Source organism: Rhipicephalus microplus, chromosome 1 (genome assembly GCF_043290135.1).
Source record: "Rhipicephalus microplus isolate Deutch F79 chromosome 1, USDA_Rmic, whole genome shotgun sequence".
Classification (NCBI taxonomy): domain Eukaryota; kingdom Metazoa; phylum Arthropoda; class Arachnida; order Ixodida; family Ixodidae; genus Rhipicephalus; species Rhipicephalus microplus.
The window spans coordinates 100,188,552-100,207,287 of NC_134700.1; the positions used below are offsets into that span (position 1 = coordinate 100,188,552).

The 18,736-nt window shown below is 45.9% G+C and overlaps 1 protein-coding gene across 3 annotated transcripts in view; it reads left to right on the top strand.

The window, feature by feature from the left end:
* LOC119186048 (uncharacterized) overlaps positions 1 to 18,736 on the top strand; it is a 106,733-nt gene that overhangs the window by 3,072 nt on the left and 84,925 nt on the right. For 2 of the 3 annotated variants that reach the window (XM_075870592.1, XM_075870596.1), the window contains exons 2-4: positions 8,947 to 9,053; positions 11,519 to 11,587; positions 14,393 to 14,470. In XM_075870592.1, the coding sequence (XP_075726707.1) occupies positions 8,947 to 9,053; positions 11,519 to 11,587; positions 14,393 to 14,470 (254 nt within the window). The remainder of the gene's footprint in view (positions 1 to 8,946; positions 9,054 to 11,518; positions 11,588 to 14,392; positions 14,471 to 18,736) is intronic. The other variant, XM_075870601.1, reaches the window with a different exon arrangement.

An 18,736-nucleotide genomic window follows, 5' to 3' on the forward strand; every position in this document is an offset into this window, starting at 1 on the left:
TGGTCGTCACGCCGTGGTAATTTTTGCCGTGCTAGCCTGCTGCCCTCATGACCTCATACTTGGCCTTGATTTTCTTTCGGCACACTCGGCCTTAATTGATTGTTCGTCTGGTACCCTCAGCCTTGATCTACCAATATTTGCCGACTACTCTGCAAAGCCCACCAGCCGCTTGAGCCCAACCACTTTCGTTCGCCTGCCACCTCGAGCCGTCACGTGCGTGCCTTTGTCATCGACCCTTCCTGTTCCTGACGGTGATTATATCGTTACGCCAATTACTGACGTTCAGCTGACGCGCAGTGTTACTGTGCCCTATACCATCTGACCATAGCGGATAACTGTGTGTTACTTCCGCTTCTTAATTTTGGTTTCACCCCTCAAGTGTTGCCCTGCCAGATGTCTCTAGCCCAGCTAACTGCCATACCAGAGGACGATGTCAGTGTTGTCGCTGTATCTGCTCTTGATCAAAGCGCAGTCTCACGGTCACCCAGCTCGGACGATGGTATTTTTCGAAACATGACTGGATCGGAGCTGTCGCCTCACCAGGCTGACGCTCTTTGCGAATTTTTGGCCTCATACAGTGACATTTTCGACACAGACGATTGTCCCTTGGGCCAGACTAAAATTGTCACTCACCGAATCAACACTGTTGACTCTGCGTCCATTCACCGTCGGCCGTACCACGTGTCAGCGTGCGAGCGAGAAGTGGTTCAGAAATGAGTGGCCAAAATGCTTGCGAAAAACGTAATCGAATTATCAACGAGCCCTTGGGCATCTCCCGTGGTATTAGTAAAAAAGAAAGACGGCTCATGGCGTTTTTTCGTTGATTATCGCCACCTCAACAAAATAACCAAAAAAGACGTGTACCCTCTACTACGCATTGACGATGCCCTTGATTGCCTCTAAGGCGCCGCCTTTTTTTCATATCTCGACCTCCGATCTGGCTACTGCCAAATTGCTGTAGATGACATGAACCGAGAAAAGACCGCCTTCGTTAGCCTTGACGGTCTTTACCAATTCAAGGTCATGCCATTCGGGCTCTGCAACGCTCCAGCGACCTTCGAGAGAATGATGGACACGCTCCTACAAGGATTTAAATGGTCGACATGTTTGTGTTACCTGGACGCCGCGATCATTTTCTCACTTACCTTTGCAACCCACCTTGAACGCATTTCGACCATTCTATCCATATTTCGCCGGGCCGGCCTGCAGCTCAATTCCTCCAAGTGCCACTTCGGTGTTTGTCAGATTACCGTATTAGGTCACCTTGTTGACGCTGCTGGCTTACGGCTAGACCCGGCGAAAGTACGCGCTGTAAGAAACTTCCCAGTCCCACGATCTGTCCATCTTGTTCGCAGTTTTGTGGGCCTCTGCTCCTACTTTCGTCGGTTCGTGAAAAACTTCGCGGCACTCGCACGGCCACTCACTGACCTTCTCAAACAAGACGTCCCATTTTGTTGGGGCCCTCCTCAAGCTGACGCATTCTCTCAGCTAATCACCCAACTAACGACACCTCCTATTCTTACATTCGTATATTTCGACCCCGATGCTCCTACAGAAGTGCGAACAGACGCGAGTGGTCACGGAATTGGTGCAGTTTTGGCACAAATTCAGCAGGGCAACGACCGTGTAATCGCGTACGCAAGCCGTCTTCTTTCTAAGTCTGAACGCAATTATTCTATAAGAGAACGGGAATGTCTCGCTCTTGTTTGGGCGGTTTCGAAATTCCGTCCTTACTTGTATGGGCGCCCTTTCCGTGTCATCACAGATCATCACGCGTTGTGTTGGCTTTCTTCTCTGAAGGACCCCACTGGACGACTTGGTCGTTGGGCATTACGCCTACAGGAGTATTTCTACTCGGTTGCTTATAAGTCTGGACGTCTCCATCTGGACACCGATTGCTTATCCCGCTACCCTGTTGATCAGACCGACGAACCAGACATCGAGCCTATCCTCAGCGTCATGTCAATGTCCCAGTTTCTTCAGATTGGTGATGAACAACGTCGTGATGCTTCTCTGCGACAACTTATTGACCGTCTTGAATCTGCTCCGAATGACACGTCACTTCGCATGTACGTCCTTCTGAATGGCATAGTGTACCGTCGCAGCCTCCAGCCAGATGACCCTGAGCTCCTTCTTGTCGTGCCGAAAAATTTGCGTTCAACCGTGCTGCACGAGCTTCACGATGAACCAACTGCTGGTCATCTGGGTATATCTCGGACGCACGACAGCGTGCGTCGCCGCTTCTATTGGCGTGGTCTAGCCCGGTCCGCTCGCCGTTACGTGTCCTCCTGCGATAAATGCCAACGTAGGAAGCGACCTACTTTACCCCCGGCGTGACTTCGTCAACCGATCTCCATCCCAACCGAACCAAATTGCTGTTGGTATAGATCTTCTCGGTCCTTTTCCCTAGTCGAAATTGGGCAACAACTGGGTCGCCGTTGCTGTAGACTACGCGACTAGGTATGCCATCACTCGAGCGCTCCCCACCAGCACCGCTACTGACGTTGCGGACTTTTGCTCCACGACGTCATCCTACACCATGGCGCTCCTCTCCAATTACTCACGGATCGCGGCCGCGCATTTTATCCCGTGTTCTATTCTGTTCTGTTCTGTCTTAACTCTTTTGCTGTGGAGAGGTTGAGGTGCCTATTGCCTCGGCTACTCTATATCACAAAGTTCTGCAGCAAAAATAAAATTATAATACAGAACGGTACCCAAAGTTTAACAATACAGAAAAGAAAAAAACACGATAGCACACTGAAACCAGTTCAAATATTATGCCAATACACAGTTTTCTTCGCGCAGTTCACACAGTCATTAACTATTTACACGCACACCTTACTCTTCTACTGTCAGTATATACATGACCACAATGTATATATACCCATCTCTGGCTGTATGTCAAAGGTGCTTGTCCAGTCCAGTCTCTACTTAAAAGTCTGTCAGGAAGATTACTGCCTTTTTCTGGGGATGCGTCTCAGGCCATGGTCCAAGTAGTTTCTTAATTGTGAGGGGCCGTCTGTCGAAACTTGCTTATTTGTTCTTTAATTTTTTTTCATTCGCGTATTCAACGCACTCCATAAGAATATGGCGAACAATTTCTTCTGCATGACCACAATGACATTCCGGTGAGTTGGATTGATGTATCTTGTGCAGGAAGCTGTTTGTGTATGCTACTTCCAATCGTAGACGATGGATTGATGTCTATGGGTGTCGTGGGAGGTCTGTAGCTATGGAAAATTTTCTGTGTGAATCAACTTCATAAAGTATCGTTTTCTTTGATTTAGGGCTCTAAAACCACTTCTCCATCGGAAAATGGTTAGCTCCTTGCGATATAAAATGTCGAATATCCGCCCCAGACATAGGGATTGCGCAATCCCGTCCTTCCTTCAATGCTTTCTTCGCGAGGCTATCAGCCTCTTCACTTCCCTTTATTCCAATGTGGTGGGTATCCATTAGAATACGATGTTGTGACCCTGCGATGAGGCATAATCTACAGTTTCTGCAATACATTGAGCTATTTCACCGTTTTTGAAAGATGATCTAACATTTCTGATTAGCTGAAGAGCGGGTTTGCTATCAGTGCATATCACCCATTTTCGTGGCTCAGGATTCTTGCAGATAAACGTAACTGCTTCAAAGATAGCCACCGATTCTGCTGTCATCAATGAAGATTTGTGCTATAATTCGTACATCTTCTTTTTCAGAGTTTCGGGTATAAAGACCGCACAGGCTTACGCTTCCTCAGTGCATGATCCGTCTTCATATATCTTCGTTTTTTTCATTATGCATTACATGAAGCTGATGAAGTGCCAACTGTGCCGCTACTAGAGGTGCCATGTCTGCTTTCTTCTCTATGCTGTCTATTTCACGGATAACGTTGAGAAGTGGCAGCGTCCAAGGTGGTTTTGAAGGTTTCCATTGTTTAAATTCTGGTACTACTGCTTGAAATGATGATATAGTATCCTGTAGCTTCGTTCCCGTCCTTTGTGTTAGTGCACCAGATAAAAAATGACTTTCATGTTGCGTGACAATTCTAAATAAATTTCGAGATGTTTCTTTAGTTCAGAGTACTGCCAAAGGTGGCTCTCAAGCCTCCGCATACACTAAAGCACTGGAAGTTGACCGTGGTAAACCCAGACATACCCTCAAGCTCCTTGCCAATAACAAGCGAAGTCTCCTTTCGGTGGAGGTTGGAAGTCCGTGCAGCAAAGGCAGGGAGTAAGTTACGATGGGGCGTATCCAGGCAACATGTAGGGCCAATAACGACTCTGTAGTATCACCCCATTTGGCCTCGCAGAGATGGCGGAGGATTCGAATGGCCTGATTTCCTTTTTTTCTCAAGGGACTGGACATGAGGCGACCATGTTAGCCTCCGGTCTAAAATTACTCCCAAGAATTTATGAGTTTTAACCTTTTGAACAGGCTGATTTTCCAGAACATTCTGGAAATTTTCAGGTCTTCTTAATATAAACGGAACTATGGCTGTTTTAGCCAGACTCAGTGCCATACTTCTTTCTTTAGAAAACGGTCTACATAATCGAAAACATCGCGTTGGCAAAGAAGTCCGGGCCCCGGAACATGCCGAAGTGGAACTTTTTGCTGGGCCAGACACAGCCAAGGAGCCACTGACTACCAAAGGGAAGGGTCACAGCAGCTTGCTGAGGAACAATTCTTCAAGAAATGCAATCTCGGCGGAGACAGCCGGAAACGAGCAAGCCATTCTGCCAATATTTTTTGCGGCTCTTAAAGCAATTCTACGATCCCTGCCACAAGCAGGTTCGTTACCAGAAGTGATATTGCTGCTAGATGTTGAGCATCTTCTCTTGTCGTAATTATGGCTACGGGACTATCTAACTGGTACAAAAGAAGTGCAATATTTCAGTGGAACTTTAACAGTTTGCAGAATAAGAGTGGAGATTTTTGAAAATTCGTCGCTCAGCACGGGTTCCCGATTTTGTGTATTTCTCAAACAAGAGTATCCACTAACTTTCGCTTGTCCAATTATGTGGTATACCAAGCAGAACGTCCTGCTGCAAAAAGCAGAGTGATGTTGTGTGTGAGACGCGATATTCGGTCGACACTTGTGGCTATTTCAAAAACAGATGCGCCGGAATTTGTTAGATGCTAGGTGAAGTTTGGTAACGTCATTGTAACTGTAGTTAGTGTTTACGTGCATTCTCAAGCAAATGATTCATATGCAGAGGTGACTGGAGTGTGTAGATCTGATCATGATCCCATAATTATATGTGGTGATTTTAACGCGCACCATGAATTGTGGGGTAGTGAGCGTTGTAATGTAAGAGGATCTGCTATAGTAAAAATATGCGAAGACCATGGTTACACTATACTAAATGATGGTTCTCTGACGTTTCTACGGGGGCATAACTTCTGCAGCGTACTAGACAACACTGTGTGCTCCTCTGAATTAGAGGCTGGAGCAGACTGGACAGCAGACGCTGATGCAAGAGGAAGTGACCACTTACCAGTATTCATATATCACCCAAAAATGAAGAAAGCGAAAAATAATCGCACAACAAGAATTACAAATTGGGCAATCTTTCGAGAACTACAGAGACAAAATCTTGAACCTTGTTCTGACGCAGAAGCGTATGCATCGAAGATAAAAAAAATTCTAACAAAAGCAACTCGTGCAGTACCCATTCCAGATGGGTATTCGGGTGTTGACGCTGAGTATGAGAGGCTTCGGGCAATACGACGGCGATCTGAAAGAAGATATCGCAGGTCAGGCAATTTAGAAGATTTCAAGGTTGCACAGAAAGTACATTCTACAATGCATAACCAACTGCAGACGCTTTCAACCAAAAGGTGGCTAGATTTATGTGCCTCACTTTCTTCATTTACCTCGGCGCTTCAACTGTGGAACATCGTACGCGCCCTCGGACAGCCAGTAGTCCACCGGAGACCACTACAGGCTCTAGCGCTGTCTTGAGGAGTTAGCGCACGTGTGATTGCTGAAGAATTTTGCGATCTTATACTGAGAAATGGAGAGACCGCCCAAACTAGCAAATATAAATCCTCAGCAGAATCAGCTTCGGCGGTTGTAACAAAGTTCTCTGCGATCAGTTGATCAGATCTGGATGACAGCTTCACATCAGAGGAGCTACAGTTTGTGCTGTCTTCAGTAAAACGAACAAGTTCACCAGGAACAGAGGGAGTTACATACGCTGCTCTTGCTAGTTTGTGCAAGAAAAGAAAATTACACCTGTTGGACATCTATAATGAAAGTTGGCAAGAAGAAAAAGTTCTGGAAAGTTGGAAGATATCAGAAGTAGTACCGTTGCTAAAGCCAGGGAAGAGCCCTACGCAGTTGACTCGTTTAGGCCGGTTAGTTTGACAAGCTGTTTTTCAAAAGTGATAAAAAAAAGGATCAATGAACGAATTTTATGGTGGCAAGATATGAAAAAACTACTACCAGAAAGCACAGCCGGCTTCAGAAGAGGTAGACGCACAATGGACTGCATTCTGGATTTGGTCACAGATGTGGAAAACGAAGGAACGCAAGGAAACATCACTGTCGCTGTATTCCTTGATGTCCACCGAGCATACGACACAGTGAGTCACGTTCACGTTCTGGAAGGGCTGGCGTTACAGAGATTCAAGGGCAAGATACTGCGTTGGGTTGCTGACTTCCTGAATCACCGGAAAATTTTTGTAGTTACGCAGGAGGAACCAACGTCAGAACATGTCGTCAACCAAAGAGTGCCACAGGGCAGCAAGCTAAGCCCTACTCTATTTAATGCAGTCATGGCGCAGCTCCCGTATAATCTTCCACCTAACATCAGATGTTCAGTATATGCTGATGATATAAGTATATGGACGTCTGGTCCATCGTTTTTTTTTGTCCCGTGTAATCGACGATCTTCTGCGCTCTTCCTCAACGCACTACAAGCTGACCACTTCCTACCATCCCCAAACGAATAGCCTTACCGAACGGTCAAATCGGACCCTCACGGACATGCTCGCGATGTACGTGTCCTCGGACCACCATGACTGGGACCTGGCGCTACCTCACGTGACCTTCGCGTACAACTTTTCGCGCCACGACACTACTGGTTATTCACCCTTTTATTTGCTCAATGGTCGTGATCCAACGTTACCACTCGACACCCTACTTCCAACCACTACCACGCCGTTAACCGAATAAGCACGCGACGCTATTGCTCGTGCCGACCACGCACGTCAGATCGCGCACTCTAGACTTTCGGCTTCGCAAGCCATCCAGAAAGCCATCCACGACAGCCGGCATGCTGACGTTCACTTCTCACCCGGTTCTCTTGTTCTCCTGTGGTGCCCAGTTCGTCGAGTTGGCTTATCAGAGAAGTTGTTGTCTCGCTACATGGCTCCTTACCGTATCATCCGAAAGGTAACCGACGTCACCTATGAGATCATTCCTGCATTTGAGACCACAAGCCTGCCTGCAACCGCACACAGTGATGTAATGCACGTCAGCAGGCTAAAACCTTACCACCTGCCTACTGAAGACCGTAGTTAATGTGCACCGAGAAGGCTCTTTTACCGCCGGGGTGGGGGGTAATGCTACGTAGCTGATATATCAGCGGTCAGAAGACGACAACGAAGAAGTGGTCTGTCGATTGTGCGTGCTGTCTTCCATCTTTGTTGACGCCATACGCATCAGTTTGAATGTAGATTTTAAATAGACACGCCTCGTGTCATTTTTACGTAACAATACTGGTGAGTTTTGCTAGATTTCTCCGGACAATTATTGTTTCTTACGATATCATCCTGGTCGTCTCAACTGCTGTATAGATCTCTGTAGAACTTCTCTGCTACCTTAACTCTCCTACCCTTATAGGTAGTGCGTTTGCCTTCAATGTCCTTTGATGCACCCATTCAATAGCTAACACAGTGTGATTGCTGAAGATTTCTCTGTCTTCCACGTATGTACCATAAGCTTCATGCATAAAACAGACTATTTAACCTAACTATTATACCCCGATCATGCAAAATTTAGCGCCTAATTCCAACACTTCAAGTAACTCCTTTATTAAACCATCAGTCACTCGTCAATTAAACGGTCGTACGCGGTAGACCGCATAATTACGCTACAGCTTCTTATTGCAACTATCCATACTTCAAATTTCACCGCAAAAGTGAAAAACTGTGCATGTCCCATGAGGCGAAAAAGTCGCTGTCAAATTACGATAAAAAAACGGTCGCAGATACGGTAACGTAGCTACACAGCAGACTTCTTATCAAGGAGTAAGATATAGTGGCCATTAAGATGACGAAATTAAGAGCCGATTTCACGGGGGTATAGTTTATCAGGGGATGGGGGGAGGGGTATTTGATATTTTATTGATGTTCGTGTGTCTCTTTGCATGTGTGCTCGTATATATACGCCTAGAAAATTGAAAAATAACGAGGGATATCGGCTGAACTCCCCCCTTCCCCCAGCCTTCCACTTCTGCACCAATGGTGTTTATTGCTCAAGAGCATGCATTGCAGATAACTTTGTACAATATTTATGTGAACAGTTGTGACGCATTGTATCACGATGGACTTTAGAGTTGTCTGCGCCCGAAAGTGGGTGAAGTACAATGAGGGTGGAAGCGAACACAGAAGTGAGAATAAAATGGATGACTCTCTGAGACTGCGTGTGTTTAATGCGTTAGTACCTAGTCGGAACGCTGCCGTACCTAGAATGCAAAACATACCTTAAGGCAGCGACAAACCACGCTCTGATTTCCTAGCTGTGGAGCATAACAGAGCAAGGCCATCTTAGCAAACTCATATATAAAGCCTGGCATGAACTCACGGAAAGTGACCAGGGTCCAAGGTATATATTCTGTAGTGTAGCCGATGAAAGGGTGATACATTCTCGTTAAATTAAGTACGAGCTTGCGTGATCAAGCTAATCCTTATTGTGTTCTTACCGGATCCCTTTTCTTTCACTTTGGACAGGGATTGTAAAGAATGCTAAAGCTACTATGGTGGCTACAAAACTTTTGGAGAAATGCTCTTTTACCATTGCCACGAAGTACAAGTTTTCACCCAGGATGATACAGACGGTGAGGCCTCTCTTGTTCTCGTTACATCATGATGTAATCACTGCATGCAGCTCTAGATAAACCAAAACGCCTGTGTTAGACAAGGCGGGTAGCTACAGGGACTATTTTCATGAGTTCCGGAATAACATAGCTAAATATTTGTGTGGTTTTCCAGAAGTGCACAAAGAGATGTGCTAAACGTCCCAGTCGTTTGGTAGAAAACTATAAAAATCAGAAATATACACCCCAAAAAAGGAGAGTACTGGTTATTCATAGTATATTACATAGTTTGGTAAATGATGTGAATATATACAGTGTATAATGTGCACCATTTGCGAACAACATATTGCGCATGTTCAGCACCCTGAAAGAAAAAGAAATAAGGGTTGTACTTAATAATTTGTGAACAATACCATTACTATATAAAGACGCTGTAAGGCATTCTAAAAACGTTTAGACTGAGAACTCTGGTTTTCTGTACCGTTATTGTGAGTGCATCAGCACTTCCCTGTACTTCCAAGCATGAAAAGTGATTTATTGGATGATATACTTAGAAGCGAAAGACAAAAAACCTCGGTAAATAAACAAAAATAAAATTATTTAGTGTAAAAATGAAATGCAGGGGACAATGATTTTAAAAAAAGATGTTGATATTGTTTTCGTGTTTTCATTTGTGTCTCGTCTATTCATAAATTAATGCTACCAACTAACGAACTCCCCGTAGCCCAACTCTGCATGTTTGTGAGCTTCTTAATGCAGGAGTTCTATTGCTTCTTATAAAGCAGCACAAGAGGCCATAAGATGCAAAGTAAGTAACAACAATTATATCACTAATAAAAAAATAACTATGCCATCTAAATTTTCATATTCCACTTGTAGGCTAGTGAAGGTTTTGCACGTGACAAGCGAAAAGACTGGAGGCAAACTCCGCATTTATTTCATTTTTATTTTCACATTCTTCAGTCTCAATGAGGCTATTGGATGAGTGGAAAAAGAAGAAAACAGCAACAAATCAACATTTATCAACCGGGTTCCAGATAATTCTTAGTGTAGGGTTTTCGAGGCTGCTGGCGGACAAGAACCCCGCAAGAAAGACGCGGAGCCAGACCAGGAACCTTGTTTATTTCTCTAAGCCACGACTGCAACTGGCCGCTGCCAGGGGCTGCCGCGTGCCCCGAGCGCACCCGCGATTGTCATTGGCCTTTTCTTTCTGTAATCGGTAGGCTTGCGGATCAATCGATATGTAGGGTTTAACGTGCGAAAACCACTTAGTCATTATGAGAGACGACGTAGTAGAGGACTCTGGAAATTACGACCACCTGGGGTTCTTTCCCTGCAACCAAATCTGAGCACACGGACCTAAAACATTTTCGCCTCCCTCGGAAATGCAACGGCTGCAACCGGGACTCGATCCCACAACCTGCGGGTCAGCAAGTGATTACCTTAGGCACTACACTACCGTGGGGAAGCTGTAGGCTTGCGGCCACCGCTGCCATAAGTGGTAGTGAGCAAACACTTCCATGCAGCAAAGTCCAGGCTTCTGTAGCTGAAGAGAAAAAGCTATATTTGCACATGTAGGTGTCGGGGAAATAAGTTTCAATGCTGTGAAGTACTACCGTAGCAGCTCCAGTGAAATCATTATGGCTGAATGTCGATCATGTTCTGCATATGCGTATTCATCATCATCATCATCATCATCATCATCATCATCATCATCATCATCATCATCAGCCTGACTACGTCCACTGCAGGTCAAAGGCCTCTCCCATGTTCCGCCAGTTAACCCGGTCCTGTGCTTGCTGCTGCCAATTTATACCCGCAAACTTCTTAATCTCATCTGCCCACCTAACCTTCTGTCTCCCCCTAACCCACTTCCCTTCTCTGGGAATCCAGTTAGTTACCCTTAACGACCAGCGGTTATCCTGTCTACGCGCTACATGCCCGGCCCATGTCCATTTCGTCTTCTTTATTTCAACAATGATATCCTTAACCCCCGTTTGTTCCCTAATCCACTCTGCTCTCTTCTTGTCTCTTAAGGTTACACCTACCATTTTTCTTTCCATTGCTCGCTGCATCGTCCTCAGTTATTATATATGCGTATTATATCCTATTAAAGAAAGTGCTAGCCTACATTGCTCTGGAAAGTAAACCCGAGCAGTATTTGAAGATATATGAGAAGTACACGCAGGCTTCTAAACTTATGTAGAATGCTAATTCTGGATAATGGAAACTTCTGGAGTATTATCTATTTAGCTTGAAACTAGTAATTTTAAAGAGCACCACAGACTCATGAAATATAATTGGCATATAATGATGATAACATACTCTTTAACTTTATTAGATTTCCTGGTTAGGTTTTTCTTGACAACGTGAAGCAAATCAGCTGCAACCTTCTTTTGCACACTTTTTTCAAGTATATTATAGCACAATTTATTGAGTGAAATGAAGCTTTTAATAAATGAGGAATTATTTGTCTTTTGCTGCAGGGTGCCCGAAAATTGTGCATCGTATTCCGCTTATGCTATCATAAGTACCAGCCCGTTCTAAACACAAGTGTAAGTAATACAGTTGAAACCATAGATGTCATGAAGGGTTCACCACTTTATAACTATACGGGAAAATCGCGATGTTGTTTAGAGTATAAGCTAAAGTTTTTCGCAAGATAAGTTAAGGAGCTCAAGTGAGCTCTCCCGCGGAGTTCTCTCCTCTAAAATTCGCAGATAAAAGGGTCTTTCGTTGCGTGACTATGGTTTTTGAAAGAAGGACTTGCTTTCGACTTACTAAACTCGTGAAGTTCGCGTGTTGTATTCTACATCTCAGCTGCGCGTTGGTGTGGTTGTAGGCTGCGTGAATGGTGAAGTGATCGAATATGACAGCCCGATCATTTCTTGTCGCCCGCACAGGTACGTAACCTGAATAGTCTCAGTGCGACTACTTCCGTTGCTATGTGTACGTATACTTCTGCAGATTATCACGTTGTTCTGTGACAGCATACGCGTGAGAGCAGAAATAGGAGCTTTCATAGAATGTGAAGCTACGGCTGCCTACACTATCTGATCTCGCCTTCGTTTAGCAAGAACTTCAGGAGTTCATTCACGAGCAGCGACACTTAAAGAGACGCTCGGAAAGTGTCACCACTAGAGCATGATCCATGGTGCTTCGGAGCGTGCTAAATCAATGCGCCCATTACAGATTAGATTCATTAAGCGGTACATACATATCACCTGTTTTCGCTGCAGAAATATTAGGTTCAAGTAATCAACACGCGGAACAAGGACCAAGGGAAATGTAAAGTTAATGAAGCCATTCATACAGAGTAACTATCACTGCAATCCGAACGATTGGTTGAGGCACACCATGCATTAATATTTTGATTTCGTATACCCGCGAGTGCGCGTATGTAGACTACAGCCTGCCATACTAGTCAGGTTTAGTAGCGTTCGTTTACTGGTTAGGCATTTCGACTTCAGCTGCGCAGTGTGTGATACTTTGGAATTCTGTGTGACTACCGTATTGTGCGCTAAACAGTTACGCTGGTCATCAATCATGGCAGAGTCGAATGGGTCCTCGATCTTATCCCTGTGTTGTGAATGTACGTGAATTTTTAATTTACATGGCTATCACCACCTGAGAGCTTCGTGAGTGGTTTATTGTGGTTCTGATACCACACTCTCAGAGTTGAACCCGCGACGCTTGCCTCGCACAATGTCATCGACGACACACAATGCCTATGTGCGAGCCAAGCCTCGAATGTTCTAATTCTAAGAGTGCGGCTGCACCTTTTCAGCGGCCAGCGGTTACGAGACAACGGCTCATTTTCAAACCATAGAGTATTATGTTCAAGCTGCGATCGTACATGTCTCTTTCGGTTAGAAAAGTGCCGACACGCGCATTGTTTTGGACGATGGAATCGAGAGGACATTAGTGAGAGGCCGAAAACTTTCAAAAAAACTCAAATGCAAAACGACGGACCACGAGAATTTGTCAGTGGGATCTTTCAATGGCCATAAAACTAAGCAAAACTTTGAGAGTTACACTGCACCTAAGAGAGTTACACTCCACATGAAGTTATTAGTTGAGAGTTACTCTGCACCACTGAGAGTTACACTGCACATGAAAAATCAAGATATAGTATGAATACACTTGTCATTAGGAAGAACCAGTTCCATAACTTCATGACAGTACACTCGAAGAACTGTCAAACCATGGTCTTGTCTTGTTGGTTTCGACCTGTCAGCCAAAAGCGCTGACGAGAAGTCAATAGAGATCCTAATCGGAGCCGACCATTACTGGGAACTTGTGACAGGCCAAACAAAGACCTTGAACTATCGTTTAAGGGCGGAAGAAACAGCATTTGACTGCACAGTTCATGGACTGGCAAGAACTAATATAACAGAGTTGTGCAAAGAAGCTGTCGTTCTGAACGTGGTGGAATCCCTGGCCTCTAGTCAAAGCGAGATTTCTTCGACGAGAACTACTGAAGTTTAACAAAATGCCTCACAACTGGGCCCCTTTTTGGAGATAGTTTCAAACCATAGTCCACGAAAACCGAAATTTCACTGATGCGGGCAAGTTTGTCTATTTGAGATCAGTGCTGACAGGCCTCACTGATGCGGCTATCACTGGACTACGTGTGAGGTCGAGTTGTTACAAAGCCGCACGGGCCATCCTTATTGAACAGTTCGCTTAGGAAGACATCGTTGTCAAAAAACCACGTTGAGTGCCTCATCGACGGGCAAGTCGTTCGGTCAACCGCTTATGTACGTGGAGAGCGTCGCTTGTACGATAATATCGAGGCGAATATTCCTAGTCTCCGGGCGTTGAAGATAACAGAGAAGTCGTTCTCGACAGTTCTACAACCGATCATCTTCTAAAGTCTACCGTGAGATTTGGTACTCCAGTACTACCGGTGAGGCAATAAAGTCAACGAAAACTCGCCGCCTAGAGGAAACGGAGGAGTAGGTGAGCAGACGCCCTGTGCACTGCAGGGCAGGCTATGATCTTTGCTTAACTTTATTAGTAGATCTGTGAAAGCACAAGAACGCTGTGAGTCCTGGGTTTCGGCCCCGCTTTGAGAGATAAATGCCTTGGGTAGCGTAGTTAAAAGCTCTAACGCTTTAGAGAACTCATGCTTCACCCGTTGGTCAACCAGGCAAAAAATAAAGCGTGCCTTGAGGAATCGAGCCGCGTGTGAATGCCGCAACTTCTTCTTCGTTGGAAGTTTCAACAAAGATAGTGTGGTTAGTGCTCCTTGAAGTCACTAAAGTATGTAGGTTAAGTCACCAATGCTGATTTGAGATTCACGTACCACCTGTCAAATCTACACACAAGCCTTGGAGTTTATTTCTCATGTTTTGCAGGGTTACAACGCATACAGTGAAGCTGTTTATCCCTGCGTCGCAAAAATGGCCCCTTTGTTAATAGTGAAGCTGAATCCCGTAAGTGTTGGTTTTGCTTTAATAAATATTTATTTGTGCATATATTTGTGACTAACTCATACAATGCCAAGATGGCCATTGTTATAGAAGGTGTCACACAATTTCGCAAAACAATCACTATTGAAGCTGTGAAACAAGCCAGAGTAACTGTCATATTTATTTTAGTTTATTGCTTGTTACACACAAACATCATAATGGGTTACTAGAGAACAAAAAAAACGGCAATAAAAGTGCCTACATCAAAAACAGCTAACAAAAAATCTAAAACAGTTATCAGAAAACTTTATTGGTTGTACAGTCGCAAACAAAATGGTTGTAAACTCGTCACTGAGCTAATAATAAGTATGGAGTCGTCTGGTGTAATCTCATTATTAGAAGTTTCACCACAAAAATATTTAATTGAAAAAATGTGGATAGCCAAAAATTCGCTTCTAAGCATTTTTGATGTTACTTGTGGTAAACTGCCCCGCCAAGTGGCAATTGCCACTAGACCAAGTGGTCTAGTGGCAAAGGTACTCGGCTGCTAACCCGTAGGTCGCGGTATCAAATCCCGGCAGCGGCAGCTGCATTTCCGATGGAAGCGGAAATGCTCTAAGCTCGTGTGCTCAGATTTAGGTGCACGTTAAAGAACATCAGGTGGTCGAAATTTCCGGAGCCATCTTATACGGCATCTCTCACAATCATATAGGGGTTTCGGGAAGTTAAACCCCACGTATTATTATCATCATCAGTGGTGGAAATAGTGTTAATACCGTCACTTACAAATCATGCAGTGCGGTTTTTATGCACTCAAATATAGTTTAGTTATGAATATACCATAGTTTCATGCCTAATAAACGGTTGGTAGCTTATTAGTGACACATGGGAGCTTGATACATCTCAGTCGATTTTGTAAGTTATGCTTCACAAAGTTGACCGTTCCACTGGCTTTACAAACAACGTAGCTTATATGGATACACAAAGATACCTCAGAATATAAAAAAAAACATCGAGGTTCTTGAAGAGTTCGCGACTGAGTGTTGTATCAGACAAGCTGTAACAAGAATGAAATAGTCTGCATTTCACTTCATAACTGACCTGTAAACACTTACATTCCAACATTCCAACATTCCAACACACTTTCGGTCGGCTTTTCATACTCTGATGGTGCAGTGCAAAAAAGGCGTTGAAGGGCATACATCTCATTCGTACAGTCTATATAATCGTAAGAGCTTTGCCAAATAATTGAAAAAAGCGAAAAGAGGAAAGGTCTTAGCAATTGCGCTCCCCAGTATATATATATATATATATATATATATATATATATATATATATATATATATATATATATATATATATATATATATATATATATATATATATATATATATATATATATATATATATATATATATATATATATTGCCGCGAACCATGCATTGGGTTTGTTTATTTGTGTTTTGTTTTCTTGGCCTGGCTGCGCCGGCCTGTGCTATCGCCGTTTTCACAGCGTTTCGAACAAACGCTATCGAACAACCCTTCAGGCGTTGTTCGATAGAAACAACGCTTCAAGCGTTGTTTGTTAGAGGCGCTGTTCGAACGAACAGCGTTTCTAACAAACGCTATCACGGCGTTCCTGATACAATTCGACTATTCGAGAAACCCTCGGCCGAGGGATATAAATTCCGGCACAGCCGATGCCGCGTCATTCGATCGCCGACGCTCACTAGCGTGCCCGTCGTTTTGCTGGCCGCTGCTTCGCCGCCTGTGTATTTTTTTCAGTTGTTAGGGGAGCGCAGGTTCGCTCCAATAAACTTGTTTTCCTCATAGACAACTGCATCATCCTTTGCTGCGTGACATCTGGTGGTGGTGCGGGGTACATGAACACTAAGCCATTGCCAAGCCGACAAGCACGCCCAACTCGTGTCAGCCGCCGACAGCAAGGCCTTCACCCAGAGTTTGGACTGCTCCCGGATAAAAAAAAAAGGAAAGAAGACGTAAAAACCACGATGATCAACGCAGGCACCATGACCAGCGCTACCAACCCTCCTGTCGTTTTGCAACAACCTCGTGAGCCCCCATCATTCCGAGGATCTCCTGGTGAAGACCCGGAAGAGTGGCTGGAGAAGCTGGAGCGCATCCGCATCTTTAACAGGTAGGATGACGAAGAAACGTTGCGTCATGTCTTCTTCTATTTGGAGGATGCAGCTTGAACGTTGTTTGAGAACCATGAAGGCTCCCTAACTGACTGGACTGTCTTTAAGAGCGAATTCCTCAAAACATTCGCTACGGTTGTGCGGAAAGAACGAGCCGCCCTTTTGTTGGAGACGCGAATGCAACACCCTAACGAAGGTGTTGTTCTGTTCGCTGAGGAGATGAAGATGCTGTTCCGGAGAGCGGACCCCGAATTGGCAGAAGAGAAGAAGGTGCGCTTTCTGATGCGGGGAGTTAAACAAAAGGTCTTCGCTGGACTCATCCGCAACCCCCCTAAGACCGTCGCTGAGTTCGTCACCGAGGCTTTGATGATCGAGAGGACCTTGGATATGCGTTCGCGGCAATACGATAAAGCACTCAACACCCTTTCGGTGAACCCGGTAAACGCCCCTGGATTGGCGGCGGAAGACTTGCGGGAGACCATCCGCGCCGTCGTTCGCGAGGAACTGAGGAAATTGTTCCCAGCAACGCTGCAGCCCCAAGTCGCCTCCCTCACTGACGTCGTCCGCGAGGAGGTTCAGCAAGCACTGGGGAATTTCACGCCGTCAGAAGCATCTTGCGAACCACAAGCGATGACCTACTCCGCTGCTGCTCGTCGACCCCGACCCGTCCCAACCCGTTATCAAGAGGCCCCGCCGTACCACCGCCCAATGTCACCCGCCCGACCCCCTGTAACCCGAAACCAGGCGCCCAGGAAGACCGAGGTGTGGCAAACGCCAGATAATCGTCCGCTGTGCTACCACTGCGGAGAGGCCGACCACGTCTACCGCCGCTGCCAGTACAAGAGGCAGGGTTTGCGTTAGTTCCCCGTCGACGCACCCCACCCGCGAGCCGGCCAGCGCCCATTTGAGATCGAAGAATACCTATCGAACACCAGCCGTGGACCATCCCGTTTCAACCGTTCGCCGTCGCCCTATCCGTACCAATCTCCCAACCGTCGCTGCCATGCTGATTTCGCCCGTTGAAGGTCCCCCAGCCCACGAGGGGGAAACTAAAAGCAGCAACTTCTGGAGGTGAAGTTGCGCAACGGCGAGAAAATGAAAACCCTCCAACGACGCAAGACCGTGACTCACGACATGCCCTCATCCCGATGACCCGACGACACCCTGACGAGACCCCCGAAAACGACGACAGCTACGGTGCGCGACGCGTACCCGAAATGACGAAGCCTGCCGCTGAGAAGACGACGATGACGACGCATAGTGCCCGACCATCAACACGTGCAAGCCGCGATACGACGCCCCGACGCACACGAAATTCGAGGAAAGCGGCATCCGACGTCCAGTTGTCCATCGACGGCCTTGACGTAGTCGCCCTCATCGACACGGGAGCCGACTACTCGGTCATGAGCGGGTCATTCGCGTCCAAGCTAAAGAAAGTTACGACCAGATGGGACGGTCCGCACATACGCACAGCAGGAGGCCACCTCGTGACCCCAAGTGGAATGTGCACATCGCACGTCACCATAGACGGCACTACGTACCCTTCGGAGTTCGTCATTTTGCCTAACTGCTCACGCGACGTAATTCTCGGAATGGACTTTTTGACGGACAATAGCACAATAATTGATCTGCAGACCAGGTCGATAACGTTTTCTTACGATCACTCCACGACGCCGCAGCCGAACCTCGGACACCGTGCTGCTGTAAAGATCGCCGACGATCACGTCACCCTGCCACCCCGCGCAAGCCTGATGATCGCCGTCTATTGTGAAAGTGCTGCTCCTGACGTCGACGCTATCGTGGAGACTGACCAAAGGTTGCTCTAGACCGCGGTGTGTCTGTCGCATGAGGCATTGCGCGGATTAAGCAACGCAGACCCCACGTTTTGGTCACCAATTTCACCGAAGAGTACCAGCATCTAAACAAGGGCGCTGCAATTGCGTTCCTCGAAGAAACGCAAGAAGCGAGTCAAGTGATCGCGGTCGCCACCTTTGAACGCGCACGCGCAGATGCTTCCCGGTTGCCACATCCTTTCTACGTGAACCCGGCGCTGTCGCAAGAAAATCGGGACAGATTACTGTAGTTGATCCGTCGCTACAGCGAGTGTTTTTCCTCGAACTCGAAGTTACGT